Source organism: Argentina silus (assembly GCF_951799395.1).
Source record: "Argentina silus genome assembly, chromosome: 12".
Taxonomy (NCBI): domain Eukaryota; kingdom Metazoa; phylum Chordata; class Actinopteri; order Argentiniformes; family Argentinidae; genus Argentina; species Argentina silus.
The window spans coordinates 51,608-65,000 of NC_139666.1; the positions used below are offsets into that span (position 1 = coordinate 51,608).

Consider the following 13,393-nt stretch of genomic DNA (forward strand, 5'->3'; position numbering starts at 1 on the left):
TAATCTCAAAACCCCCTAACCCTAAACCCTAACCCTACCCCTGACCATAACCCCCTAACCCTAATCCCAACCCTAACCCTAACCCCTAGTGCGCATGTGTCACATTCAGCTGAAATGCACTGCAATAGCAGTTGGTAACCACGGGAGGGCGCCATCACCACGGCCTTCTACCAGGGCTTTGTTCAATACTCGACTGAATTAAAAGGGTTAAGGTCAGGGTTAGCTACTGCTAACGTTAGGGTTAGCTACTGCTAACGTTAGGGTTAGGGTCAGGGTTAGCTACTGCTAGGGTTAGCTACTGCTAACGTTAGGGTTAGTGTTAGCTACTGCTAACGTTAGGGTCAGGGTTAGCTACTGCTAACGTTAGGGTCAGGGTTAGCTACTGCTAACGTTAGGGTCAGGGTTAGCTACTGCTAACGTTAGGGTCAGGGTTAGGGTTAGGGTTAGCTACTGCTAACGTTAGGGTCAGGGTTAGCTACTGCTAACGTTAGGGTCAGGGTTAGCTACTGCTAACGTTAGGGTCAGGGTTAGCTACTGCTAACGTTAGGGTCAGGGTTAGGGTCAGGGTTAGCTACTGCTAACGTTAGGGTCAGGGTTAGCTACTGCTAGGGTTAGGGTTAGCTACTGTTAACGTTAGGGTCAGGGTTAGGGTCAGGGTTAGCTACTGCTAACGTTAGGGTCAGGGTTAGCTACTGCTAACGTTAGGGTCAGGGTTAGCTACTGCTAACGTTAGGGTCAGGGTTAGCTACTGCTAACGTTAGGGTCAGGGTTAGCTACTGCTAACGTTAGGGTCAGGGTTAGCTACTGCTAGGGTTAGGGTTAGCTACTGCTAACGTTAGGGTCAGGGTTAGCTACTGCTACTAACGTTCTATTACACTCAAGTTCTTTTCCTTCTGGATACAAACAAGAAACGAAAGACGTAAACTTACCCTGTTGTCAAAGATGTTGTCACCGAACAGTCTCAAATAAATACATTCCTAACTCCAACAGTCTCAAATAAATACATTCCTAACTCCAACAGTCTCAAATAAATACATTTGAAAATGTTAAATCGTTTTTTTTTTTTACGCTGCTGAAACAAACCGTCTCAAAGACGATAATACTTGATTAGTGCGCATGCGTCACATTCAGCTGAAATGCACTGCAATACCAGTTGGTAAACACGGGAGGGCGCCATCACCACGGCCTTCCACCAGGGCTTTGTTCAATACTCGACTGAATTAAAAGAAGAAAAAGTTTTGACACGCACTCCTCATGATGTAAATACATCAATTTTTTAATTTTCTAGTAACCCTAACCCTAAACCCTAAACCTTAACCCCTAACCCTAACCCTTAACCCTAACCCTTAGTGCGCATGCGTCACATTCAGCTGAAATGCACTGCAATGGCAGTTGGTAACCACGGGAGGGCGCCATCACCACGGCCTTCTACCACGGCCTTCTTCTATCAATACTCGACTGAATTAAAAGGGTTAGGGTTAGCTACTGCTAACGTTAGGGTTAGCTGCTGCTAACGTTAGGGTCAGGGTTAGGGTTAGCTACTGCTAGGGTTAGGGTTAGCTACTGCTAACGTTAGGGTTAGCTACTGCTAGGGTTAGGGTCAGGGTTAGCTACTGCTAACGTTAGGGTCAGGGTTAGGGTAGGTGACCTTACCCTACACGGCAGCTCATCAGCACATTCAGCCATTAGAATGGGACCTTAGCATTCATTCAACTTCTCCCCTGCCCTCCGCTACCCCAGTCATACCAACCATGATCATCCCTTTAGTTACCACATTTTCACACACTAGGAAACCCATCTATCAAACACTTAAACAGAATTTTGTCACCACCCAACAGTCATTTTCACCTTTACATATATAAGTCATACATTATATTACTTATATAAGACAATATCAGCCAATCATAAAAACAAAAATTTACAAGACATTTTAGTTAAATCACGACTCAGTAGAGAAACCATACCATCCATCATATCACACATTAATTATTTTAAGCCAAGGAAATTCATATCCAATTCACATAGCGGAACACCAGCCCCCATCAAAGGCACATACACATTAAACACAATCAATGTCATATATAATTACATGCACACATTGTAACAAACATTATATAGGAGAAACAGCACACAGTATAGGTACACGTCTCAAACAACACATATACAACATCCAGAAAGGTCATCAAACACACATATAGTCACCCATTTCCAAGACCATCCCCTCATTCACCTGATTATATCAGGCCTACAAACATTACCTACATGGACGACTGGACAGTGGAGGGCACAGGAGAACAAATGGATTAACACATTAAGAACTAAATTCCCAACTGGACTCAATGAGAAAAGCTAACCGAGGGATTGTCAAAGGGTTAGGGTTAGTGTTAGAGTCTGACTGGGAGGGGGTGGATTTGAGGGGAAGGGAGAAGGATACAAAATGATGATCAGAAATTGGAAGAGGGGTAACAGTAAGGTTGGAGGTATGGGAGGATCTGGTGAAGACAAGGTCAAGCTGATTGCCCGCCTCATGAGTCGGAGGAGAGTGGGACAGGGTAAGGCCGAAGGAGGAGAGAAGGTCAAGTGGTCCAGATGAGTGAAGCTTCTCCGACTGGGAAGAAGCTGAGAAGGACAGCCATCTCATTTAAGAAGTGGCCAAGCTGACCTGGTGGACGATAGATAACAACAATGTGAAGTTTGACAGGGGAGGTGACAGAAACTGCATGGAATTCGAAGGTGGATATGGACAGGTGTGACAGGGGAAGGACATTAAGTGACCACTTAGGTGAGATGAGGAGTCCTGTGCCTCCTCCTCGACCAGAGAGTCAAGGGGAATGAGAAAAGGAGTAGGCATCAGAGAGGGCTGCCGGAGTAGCTGTGTTTTCCAGTGTAATCCATGTCTCTGTGAGGGCAAGGAAGTGGAGGGACATGAAGCAGGAGTAAGCTGAGATAGCCTCTGCTTTCTGGACCACTGACTGGCAGTTCCAAAGTCCTCCCATGACAGTGAGGTCATGGTCAGTTGAGCATGGTGGGTAGATTAGATTGGAATGGTTGCGAGGGGAGGTGTAGCGTCGATGTGTCCTCCTGAGGGATGAAATAACAGGAATGGGGAGAAAGCACAATGTGATATTTGCCAGAATAGAGATAGAGGGTTTGTGGACAATACAAGATGAAGGTAACACTCAATACACTAGTAGTGAAACAGTAGTGAAAAAATAATCAAATAGAATAATAATACTTAGTAGTTTGGCCTTCCTCAATGGACTCCACAGATTGACTCCTTCGTCTTTGTGTCAGGCGTCTTCGTGTCAAGAGACTGTCGCTCTGTGACCATCATGATAGAAATGCAGATTCTGTGATTGCTGATGACTAGCAGGGTAGCAGCCCCTCCCACCTAACGATCAGTTAACGACCAGACAGGTTTCACCACTCAATCCCAAATGTATTAGTCCTGGTCCAGGGTGAGAAGGAGTTAAAATACCTTGCAGGATAGTGTCAGGCTCTCCCACTGGAGATTGACAGCAGTTGGTTTCAAACAGATAGCTTTCAACAGAAACTAGGTCCCAGAGCTTAAGGCAGGATTGCCACAGCAAAATACAGCAAAACTACCAGCAACACACTGACTTTAAACAAGATTAAATTAATTTACTCAGACTGGAGAACAGGCTTCACCACTCAATCCCAAATGTATTAGAGTTGTGTGAAGGTTGTATTGTGTGGAGGTTGTGTTGTGTGGAGGTTGTGCTGTGTGGAGGTTATGTGGAGGTTGTGATGTATGGAGGTTGTGTGAGGGTTGTGTTGTGTGGAGGTTGTGTGAGGGTTGTGTGAGGGTTATGTGGAGGTTGTTTGAGGGTTGTGTTGTGTGGAAGTTGTGTTTTGTGGAGGTTGTGTGAGGGTTAGGGTTGTGTTGTGTGAGGATTGTGTTGTGTGGAGGTTGTGTTGTGTGGAGGTTGTATGAGGGTTAGGGTAGTGTTCTGTGAGGATTGGGTTGTGTGGAGGTTGTATGAAGGTTGTGTGGAGGTTAAGAGACAAAAAAAGACTGCAGTTCATTTTGAGGTTTCCTTTAATAATCGCCAACACATTATGTACAAAGCAAGTGTCGTGACATCCTAAGCCTAACATTCATCCTACCCGAACCCTAACCTTTGTCCCACTCAAGCATAGTAACATCCTAACCCTAACCTTAGTCCCACTCAAGTGGGGTTAGGGTTAGGCTAGCTGTGTAGTAGTACCCGTTAAAACAACTAGAGACGACATCATTGGCTTCATTAACAGGAGAACATGAGATGTCAGGTTAATAACGCTAATCAACATCCAGCTCCCTGAACACGGTGCATTCTCCTTTCAACTCCAGCCATAGTTTCACTTCCTCATTCCAAATGGAAAGGTGGGACTGATTCCCCTCCACTCCTCCACGACAACAGGCAAGTTGCCTCCTTAAACAAACCCATGTCACAGCTTTAGGATAGTCTAAGATCTTAAACTTTACGCGGAAGTTATACATATTCCCACTAAAATTATTATTTTCGGACTAAAATCATCATAGAAAATCAGGGGTAAAGCACAACACTTCTTTCTGTAGCTGTAAAAGTTGGAGTGGGCTTTAAAGGTTAGCAGCTAGCCTGGTTAGCAGCTAGCCTGGTTAGCAGCTAGCCTGGTTAACTCTGGTACTGTATCACAGCTAGCCTGGTTAGCAGCTAGCCTGGTTAACTCTGGTGCTGTATCACAGCTAGCCTGGTTAGCAGCTAGCCTGGTTAACTTTGGTACTGTATCACAGCTAGCCTGGTTAACTCTGGTACTGTATCACAGCTAGCCTGGTTAGCAGCTAGCCTGGTTAACTCTGGTACTGTATCACAGCTAGCCTGGTTAACTCTGGTACTGTATCACAGCTAGCCTGGTTAACTCTGGTACTGTATCACAGCTAGCCTGGTTAGCAGCTAGCCTGGTTAACTCTGGTGCTGTATCACAGCTAGCCTGGTTAGCCATGTTACTGTTTCACTCCATCGCAGATTAAAATGTCAACAATAGAACTGCCAGTAGAAACTTTCATCACAAACACAAACAAATAATAAACGGAAGAATTAAAAATGTCAAAAAGGGTCAAAATGTGTTTCCTTATTTCATGGTGTGTGTGTGTGGGGTGGGGGTGTGGGGCTGTACACACACACACACACACACACACACACAGCTAAGTCGGGCAGTAGCTTATCGCTGCCCCAGGGAGCCATGGGGAGGCTCAGTCCTCCAGTCCAGCGGGTGTGGTTACTGCATAAACAAAGAGAAGAAAAAGAAGTTTCACAGAAATGTGGGCGAGGGTTGTGTGGAGGTTGTGTTGTGTGGAGGTTGTGTGAGGGTTGTGTGGAGGTTGTGTGTGTGAGGGTTGTGTTGTGTGGAGGTTGTGTGGAGGTTGTGTGGAGGTTGTGTTGTGGCTGTGTGAGGGTTGTGTGTGGAGGTTGTGTGAGGGTTGTGTGAGGGTTGTATGGAGGTTGTGTTGTGTGAGGGTTGTGTGAGGGTTGTGTGGAGGTTGTGTGGAGGTTGTGTGAGGGTTGTGTGGAGGTTGTGTGAGGGTTGTGTTGTGTGGAGGTTGTGTTGTGTGTGGGTTGTGTGAGGGTTCTGTGAGGGTTGTATGGAGGTTGTGCTGTGTGGAGGTTGTGATGTGTGGAGGTTGTGTGGAGGTTGTGTTGTGTGAGGGTTGTGTGGAGGTTGTGTTGTGTGAGGGTTGTGTGGAGGTTGTGTTGTGTGGAGGTTGTATGAGGGTTGTGTTGTGTGGAGGTTGTGTGAGGGTTGTGTTGTGTGAGGGTTGTGTGAAGGTTGTGTTGTGTGAGGGTTGTGTGGAGGTTGTGTTGTGGTTGTGTGAGGGTTGTGTGTGTGGAGGTTGTGTGAGGGTTGTGTTGTGTGGAGGTTGTGTGAGGGTTGTGTGGAGGTTGTGTGAGGGTTGTGGTGAGGTTGTGTGGAGGTTGTATGAGGGTTGTGTTGTGTGGAGGTTGTGTGAGGGCTGTGTTGTGTGGAGGTTGTGTGAGGGTTGTATGGAGGTTGTGTTGTATGGAGGTTGTGTGAGGGTTGTGTGGAGGTTGTGTGAGGGTTGTGTGACGGTTGTGTGAGGGTTGTGTTGTGTGGAGGTTGTGTGAGGGTTGTCTTGTGTGGAGGTTGTGTGGAGGTTGTGTGAAGGTTGTGTTGTGTGGAGGTTGTGTGAAGGTTGTGTTGTGTGGAGGTTGTGTTGTGTGGAGGTTGTGTGAGGGTTGTGTTGTGTGGAGTTTGTGTTGTGTGGAGGTTGTGTGAGGGTTGTGGTGAGGTTGTGTGGAGGTTGTATGAGGGTTGTGTTGTGTAGAGGTTGTGTGAGGGTTGTGGTGAGGTTGTGTGGAGGTTGTGTGAGGGTTGTGTTGTGTAGAGGTTGTGTGAGGGTTGTGTTGTGTGGAGGTTGTGTTGTGTGGAGGTTGTGTGAGGGTTGTGTGGAGCTTATGTGGAGGTTGTGTTGTATGGAGGCTGTGTGAGGGTTGTGTCGGGGTTGTGTTGTGTGGAGGTTGTGTGAGGGTTGTGTGGAGGTTGTGTGAGGGTTGTGTGGAGGTTGTGTGAGGATTGTGTTGTGTGGAGGTTGTGTGAGGGTTGTGTTGTGTGGAGGTTGTGTTGTGTGGAGGTTGTGTAAGGGTTGTGTGGAGGTTGTGTTGTGTGGAGACTGTGTTGTGTGAGGGTTGTGTTGTGTGGAGGTTGTGTGAGGGTTGTGTGGAGGTTGTGCTGTGTGGAGGTTATGTGGAGGTTGTGTTGTATGGAGGTTGTGTGAGGGTTGTGTTGTGTGGAGGTTGTGATGTATGGAGGTTGTGTGAGGGTTGTGTGGAGGTTGTGTGGAGGTCATGTGAGGGTTGTGTGGAGGTTGTGTGTGGGTTGTGTTGTGTGGAGGTCGTGTGAGGGTTGTGTGGAGGTTGTATGAGGATTGTGTTGTATGGAGGTTGTGTGAGGGTTGTGTCGGGGTTGTGTTGTGTGGAGGTTGTGTGAGGGTTGTGTCGGGGTTGTGTTGTGTGGAGGTTGTGATGTATGGAGGTTGTGTGAGGGTTGTGTTGTGTGGAGGTCATGTGAGGGTTGTGTGGAGGTTGTGTGAGGGTTGTGGTTGTGTGGAGGTTGTATGAGGGTTGTGTTGTGTGGAGGTTGTGTTGTGTGGAGGTTGTGTGAGGGTTGTGTGGAGGTTATGTGGAGGTTGTGTTGTATGGAGGTTGTGTGAGGGTTGTGTGGAGGTTGTGTGACGGTTGTGTGAGGGTTGAGTTGTGTGGAGGTTGTATGGGGGTTGTGTGGAGGTTGTGTGAGGGTTGTTGTGTGGAGGTTGTGTTGTGGGTTGTGTTGTGTAGAGGTTGTGTAAGGGTTGTGTGGAGGTTGTGTGAAGGTTGTGTTGTGTGGAGGTTGTGTGAGGGTTGTGTGGAGGTTGTGTTGTGTGGAGGTTGTGTGAGGGTTGTGTTGTGTGGAGGTTGTGTGAGGGTTGTGCGGAGGTTGTGCTGTGTGGAGGTTATGTGGAGGTTGTGTTGTATGGAGGTTGTGTGAGGGTTGTGTTGTGTGGAGGTTGTGATGTATGGAGGTTGTGTGGAGGTCGTGTGAGGGTTGTGTGGAGGTTGTGTGGAGGTCGTGTGAGGGTTGTGTGGAGGTTGTATGAGGATTGTGTTGTATGGAGGTTGTGTGAGGGTTGTGTTGTGTGGAGGTTGTGTGAGGGTTGTGTCGGGGTTGTGTTGTGTGGAGGTTGTGATGTATGGAGGTTGTGTTGTGTGGAGGTTGTGTGGAGTTTGGGTTGTGTTGTGTGGAGGTTGTGTGAGGGTTATGTGGAGGTTGTGTGGAGGTTGTGTGAGGGTTGTGTTGTGTGGAGGTCATGTGAGGGTTGTGTTGTGTGGAGGTTGTGTTGTGCGGAGTTTGGGTTGTGTTGTGTGGAGTTTGGGTTGTGTTGTTTGGAGGTTGTGTTGTGTGGAGGTTAAGTGAAGGTTGTGTGGAGGTTGTGTTGTGTGGAGGTTGTGTGAGGGTTGTGTTGTGTGGAGGTTGTGTTGTGTGGAGTTTGGGTTGTGTTGTGTGGAGGTTGTGTGAGGGTTGTGTGGAGGTTGTGTTGTGTGGAGGTTGTGTGGAGGTTGAGTGAAGGTTGTGTGGAGGTTGTGTGAGGGTTGTGTGGAGGTTGTGTTGTGTGGAGGTTAAGGGATGGTTGTGTGAGAGTTGTGTGAGAGTTGTGTGAGGGTTGTGAGTGTTGGTGTTCTTACACTGAGGATGCTCTTGTTCTCCCGGTGAGGCCTCCTGTCTTCATCCTCATCATCAGAGACATGAGGCCTGGCGACGGCCATCTCCTCTTTACTCTCCGCTATCATCTTACACTTCTACACACACACAAACACACATTAGAAATACACCAGAAGTGCATTACAAACACACATCAGAATGATATTACAGTCACATATCAAAATTAACACACACACACACACACACACACACACACACACACACACACACACACACACACACACACACACACACACACACACACCTCCGTGAGCTCCTTGATGCTGTAGATGTTGGCCTGCTGAGCCACCTTCCTCTTGACCTCCTCGATGTGGCCCAGATTGAGGGTGGGCGGGGGGGGGGCCAGCAGGCAGGGCGGGGGCTTGTTGGTGATGGTGGGGAGGGGGGGCATGGCGCTGAGGGGGGGCAGCGAAGCCAGGGCTCCCATGTTACTGAGGGCAGCCGTCATGGTTGCAGCCGTCATACTGGCCATAGCTGCACTCATGGTGATGTTAGACATGTTAGGCATGTTAGGCATGTTAGACATGTTAGGCATGCCAGTGATGCCCATGGGCATGTTGAGGGGCATGTTGAGGGGCAGGGGCAGGGGCAGGGAGAGGGGGGTGGGGGCAGGGGTGGGCAGAGGCAGCTGGAGGATGGCCTTGGGTCTCAGACTCTCGGGGATGGGCACTCCTGCTTTAGCACACATGGCTGCGGCATTGGCCTTGGCTATCTCCAGTAGCTGGTCTTTATCTGAGAGAGAGAGAGGGAGGGAGGGAGGGAGGGAGGGAGGGTGAGAGAGGAAGAGAGAGGATGTTTTTACATTGTGTGACAAGCGATAACACAGATATTCTTATTTTCACATTTTACTGTTTTTATAAAATATTGGCCAAACACACAGACTAGAGTAAGGCATTGGTGGACGTTCTATGGCCGGCTGTTTTCCATAGTGTCTAATTCTGTTTTCATGTGTGAATTCCGTGATTCTGTCCACGTTTACGACATGAGAGAAATTATAGGGCCCTCGTATAGGGGTGTGTGTGTGTGTGTGTTACCCAGCTCAGTGAGGCGTGGCGGGGTGGTGCTGGTGCTGCGGCGGGAACGGGATGTGGAGCGGCGCTTGCGGAGGATGAGGATGGGGGAGTGGCTCGGCTCTCTCTTCCAGCGGTCCCGCCGGTCGAAGGATCTGCTCCTAAAGATGGGCCGGCGGCGCCGGGAACCGGACCGGGACCTCCTCCTCCGGGCTGGGGAACGGGATTTGGATCTCCTCTTACGGGCCGGGGAACGGGATTTGGATCGCTTGGTCCTGGTTCTAGACTTGGACCGGGACTTTGAACGTTTGGTCCTGGTTCTCGACTTGGACAGGGACTTTGAACGTTTTGTCCTGGTCCTGGATTTGGACCGGGACTTCCTACGCCTCACGGCCGACCGGGAGCGGGACCGCCTGCGAGGGGCGGGGCTTCTCTTCCGTCTGACAGACGCGGTGCTGGACTCTCTCTTCCGGGCCGGAGACTTGGTTCCGGACCGCCTCGTTCTGAGGCCCGACTTAGACGGGGATCGTTGTCTAGGCGATGGAGAGCGTCTTCCCGGAGACGAGGTGTGTCTCCTAGGAGACGAGGTGGACCTGGACAGCTTCCTGTCAGAAGGCGAGCGCGACGCTGATAACTTCTTGTCAGAGGACTGGCGTTGTTTAGAGGAGTTCCTCCTGACAGGAGATGAGGGTTGTTTAGAGAAAGAGGTCTTCTTACTGGGAGAGGAGCCACCTGACACAGAGCTGGACCTGGATCCAGCAACCTCCTCAGGATCCTCATCCTCCTCCGGATCCTCATCCTCCTCTGAATCCTCTTCATCCTCCTCTGGTGCTGTGGAGGTGTGGTTGCTGCTATGGCCCATGAGCCCAGCCTGGGGCAGGGGAGGATTGGAGGTGGAGCTGGGTCCGGCAGCCAGAGGCAGGGAGGTGGAGCTGGGTTCGGCAGCCAGAGGCAGGGAGGTGGAGCTGGGTCCGGCAGCCAGAGGCAGCGAGGTGGAGTTGGGTCCGGCAGCCAGAGGCAGGGGTTTCCAGGGTCCTGCTGCCACGACTGGTTCACCAGGAGATGCCAGAGGGCTTCCCTCCCTCGCTGGTTCTTCTGTGGGAGGCTTGTCTGTCAGGGTGGATCCTCCTGCACCTCCTCCATCGAGCCGCCTGGGAGGAGACCTGGATGTCGACCGGACCGACGAGGTCGAGGAGACCGACCGGGATACGGACTTGTCCCAGTCAGACGAAACCGACTTGGAACGCTTGTTTCTTTTGGGAGACCCGGAGCGCCTGCCGGCTTTAGGAGTCGGAGACCTGGTCCTGAGACGGCGCGGTGGCGGGGTTCTGGTTCTGGTTGCCCTTGGGGATCTGGATCGTCTCCTCTGAGCCGGGGACCTCCTGGGTGTGGACCTGGAGCGCCGTTCCCTCCGCAGAACCACGACTGAGCGGGATCGTGTCCGCTGGGCTCTCCTGCCGGGCCGGGAGGCAGGCTTCCTGCCGGGGGGTGTGCGGCTCCGGCCCTTCCTGCCAGACCGTGACCCAGAGCGCCAGGCCCGCCAGGATCGGGACCGCCGGCCACGACCACGGGACCTGCTTCTGGACCGCCTGACTGGGCCGTGAGACCTGGACTCAGAACGCCGCCCTCGTCTGGGCGACCGGGACCGGCGCCCGGATCTCTTGGGGGAATTAGACAGGGACCGGCGCCCGGTTCTCCTGGGAGATTTGGACCGGGACAGCCTTGTTCTCCTTGGAGATTTGGACCGGGACAGCCTTGATCTCCTGGGAGATTTGGACCGGGACAGCCTTGTTCTCCTGGGGGATTTGGACCGGGACAGCCTTGTTCTCTTGGGGGAAGTTGACAGGGACCGGCGGCCGGTTCTCCTGGGAGATTTGGACCGGGACAGCCTTGTTCTCCTGGGAGATTTGGACCGGGACAGCCTTGTTCTCTTGGGGGAATTAGACAGGGACCGGCGCCCGGTTCTCCTGGGAGATTTGGACCGAGACAGCCTTGTTCTCGCGGGAGATTTAGACCGGGACAGCCTTGTTCTCTTGGGGGAATTAGACCGGGACCGGTGCCTGGTTCTCCTGGGAGATTTGGACTGCTTCCTCTTGGGGCTCTTGCTGTTGTAGCTTTTGGACCGGGACTGCCTTAGGGTTCTGTCATAGCCGGTGCGTGACCCGACCGTACCAGACCCGACCCGCCTGGGGCTCCGGGAGTGACTGCCGGACCTGGCTCTCTTAATGTCCGCCAGCGAACGAGACATGGAGCGGGCCGGGTGGCAGTCCTTCCCCCTGGGGCCGGCGCCCGCCTCTTCCTGCTTGGGGACGATGTCAGGCAGCACCCTGGCGCCCCCTGGTGGCTCAGAGAGGGACTGCTTGTTGCGTCCAGCAGGGGGAGCACTCCTGTCCTCCGCCGGCCCAACTGCAGCGCCACACTCCTCCTCCTCTGAGGGGGGGCTCTTCCCTGGCTGGGAGTCGTCCGTCTGGGTCAGGGGGGGCACCCTCTCGTCCCGCCGGGCCTTGGGGGGCAGGGGGAACTGGGTTAGGGGGGGCAGGGGGGACCGGGTCTTGGGAGGCAGGGGGGACCCCCGTTCTGCGCCAGGGACCATTGGCTTCACTTCACTCTCTGACTCTGACCCCGACACAGACGTGCTCTCGGAGGGGAGGGAGCGGGAGGGGGACTTCCTCTCCTGTTTCTCTTCTTCCTTTCTCTTCCTCTTCCTCTTCTTTTTCCCAGCATGTCTTCTGTGCTTTCTGGCTTTGACATCTCCCTCCATCTCCAGGTGATCTGCAACGACAGGGACAGATGACCACTGAAGGGACCTAACACCGAACACTGGGGCTGACAGCTGTGTGTGTGTGTGTGTGTGTGTGTGTGTGTGTGGCACCTACCTGTGGACACATCCCTGGTGGCCTCCTCTTTAGCATCTGGCTGGTCTCCTGCCCCCCTCAGACTACACACAAAAACAAACACACACACACAGTTGTCAGCCCCAGTGTTCAGTGTTAGGTCACACACACCAGATATTCACACAGCAAATCCAGTCTCAATTGTTTACAGACAAACAAACATCATCAGCAGAAAAGAGAGAAAACTACCCCTCACCCCAACCAGGGTCCCCCCCGCCCCCTACCTCTCTCTCCAATGACCAGGGTCTCCACCCCCTCCTCCCACCAGCGTCCTCCCTACCCCCACCTCTCCCTCCATCAACCAGGGTCTCCCCCCCCTCCTCCCTACCCCCACCTCTCCCTCCATCAACCAGGGTCTCCCCCCCTCCTCCCTACCCCCACCTCTCCCTCCATCAACCAGGGTCTCCCCCCCTCTCCTCCCTACCCCCACGTCTCCCTCCATCTACCAGGGTCCCCCCCCCCTCCTCCCTGTCCCCACCTCTCCCTCCAACTGCGCCCCCCCCCCCCCCCCCCACCTTGCTCTGGTGTGATGCCCCCCCCCCTCCACCTTGCTCTGGTGCGATGGTCTCCCCCCCCCGACCTTGCTCTGGTGCGATGGTCCCCCCCCCCCACCTTGCTCTGGTGCAATGGTCTCTCCCCCCCCACCTTGCTCTGGTGCAATGGTCTCTCCCCCCCACCTTGCTCTGGTGCAATGGTCTCTCCCCCCACCTTGCTCTGGTGCGATGGTCTCTCCCCCCCACCTTGCTCTGGTGCAATGGTCTCTCTCCCCCCACCTTGCTCTGGTGCAATGGTCTCTCCCCCCCCACCTTGCTCTGGTGCAATGGTCTCTCCCCCCCCACCTTGCTCTGGTGCGATGGTCTCCGTCAGACTCTGACTCTGAGCTGCTCTCTCGCTCCTCCTTGCGTTTCTTCCTCTTCTTTTTGCTTTTGTGTTTTTTATGCTTCTTATTCTTCTTGTTGGCCTGGTTGTCCTCCTCTCTCCTGTCTCCTCCTTCCTTCATTTCTTCCAGAGAATGCTCCCGCTCCTTCATCCCCTCTTCACCTGAACACACCAACACACCACACTCTAAAACACTACTACACCTGCATACACACTCTAAACACACTACACCTGCATTATAGGGTTAGGTTATAGGAGGTAGTTTACTGTCTGTCTGGTTATAGGAGGTAGTTTACAGTCTGGTTATAGGAGGTAGTTTACTGACTGGTTATAGGAGGTAGTTTACTGTCTGTC

General features: G+C 52.2%; 1 protein-coding gene across 2 annotated transcripts in view; it reads right to left on the reverse strand.

The window, feature by feature from the left end:
- Positions 1 to 4,051: 4,051 nt before the first annotated feature.
- The window catches only part of sona (SON DNA and RNA binding protein a), an 11,112-nt gene continuing 1,770 nt past the window's right edge, over positions 4,052 to 13,393 (reverse strand). For both annotated transcript variants that reach the window (XM_083681747.1, XM_083681748.1), the window contains 6 exons: positions 13,000 to 13,201; positions 12,143 to 12,204; positions 9,291 to 12,038; positions 8,501 to 8,988; positions 8,220 to 8,333; positions 4,052 to 5,262 (listed from right to left, as the gene is read on the reverse strand). In XM_083681747.1, the coding sequence (XP_083537873.1) occupies positions 5,260 to 5,262; positions 8,220 to 8,333; positions 8,501 to 8,988; positions 9,291 to 12,038; positions 12,143 to 12,204; positions 13,000 to 13,201 (3,617 nt within the window). In that variant the 3' untranslated portion in view covers positions 4,052 to 5,259. The remainder of the gene's footprint in view (positions 5,263 to 8,219; positions 8,334 to 8,500; positions 8,989 to 9,290; positions 12,039 to 12,142; positions 12,205 to 12,999; positions 13,202 to 13,393) is intronic.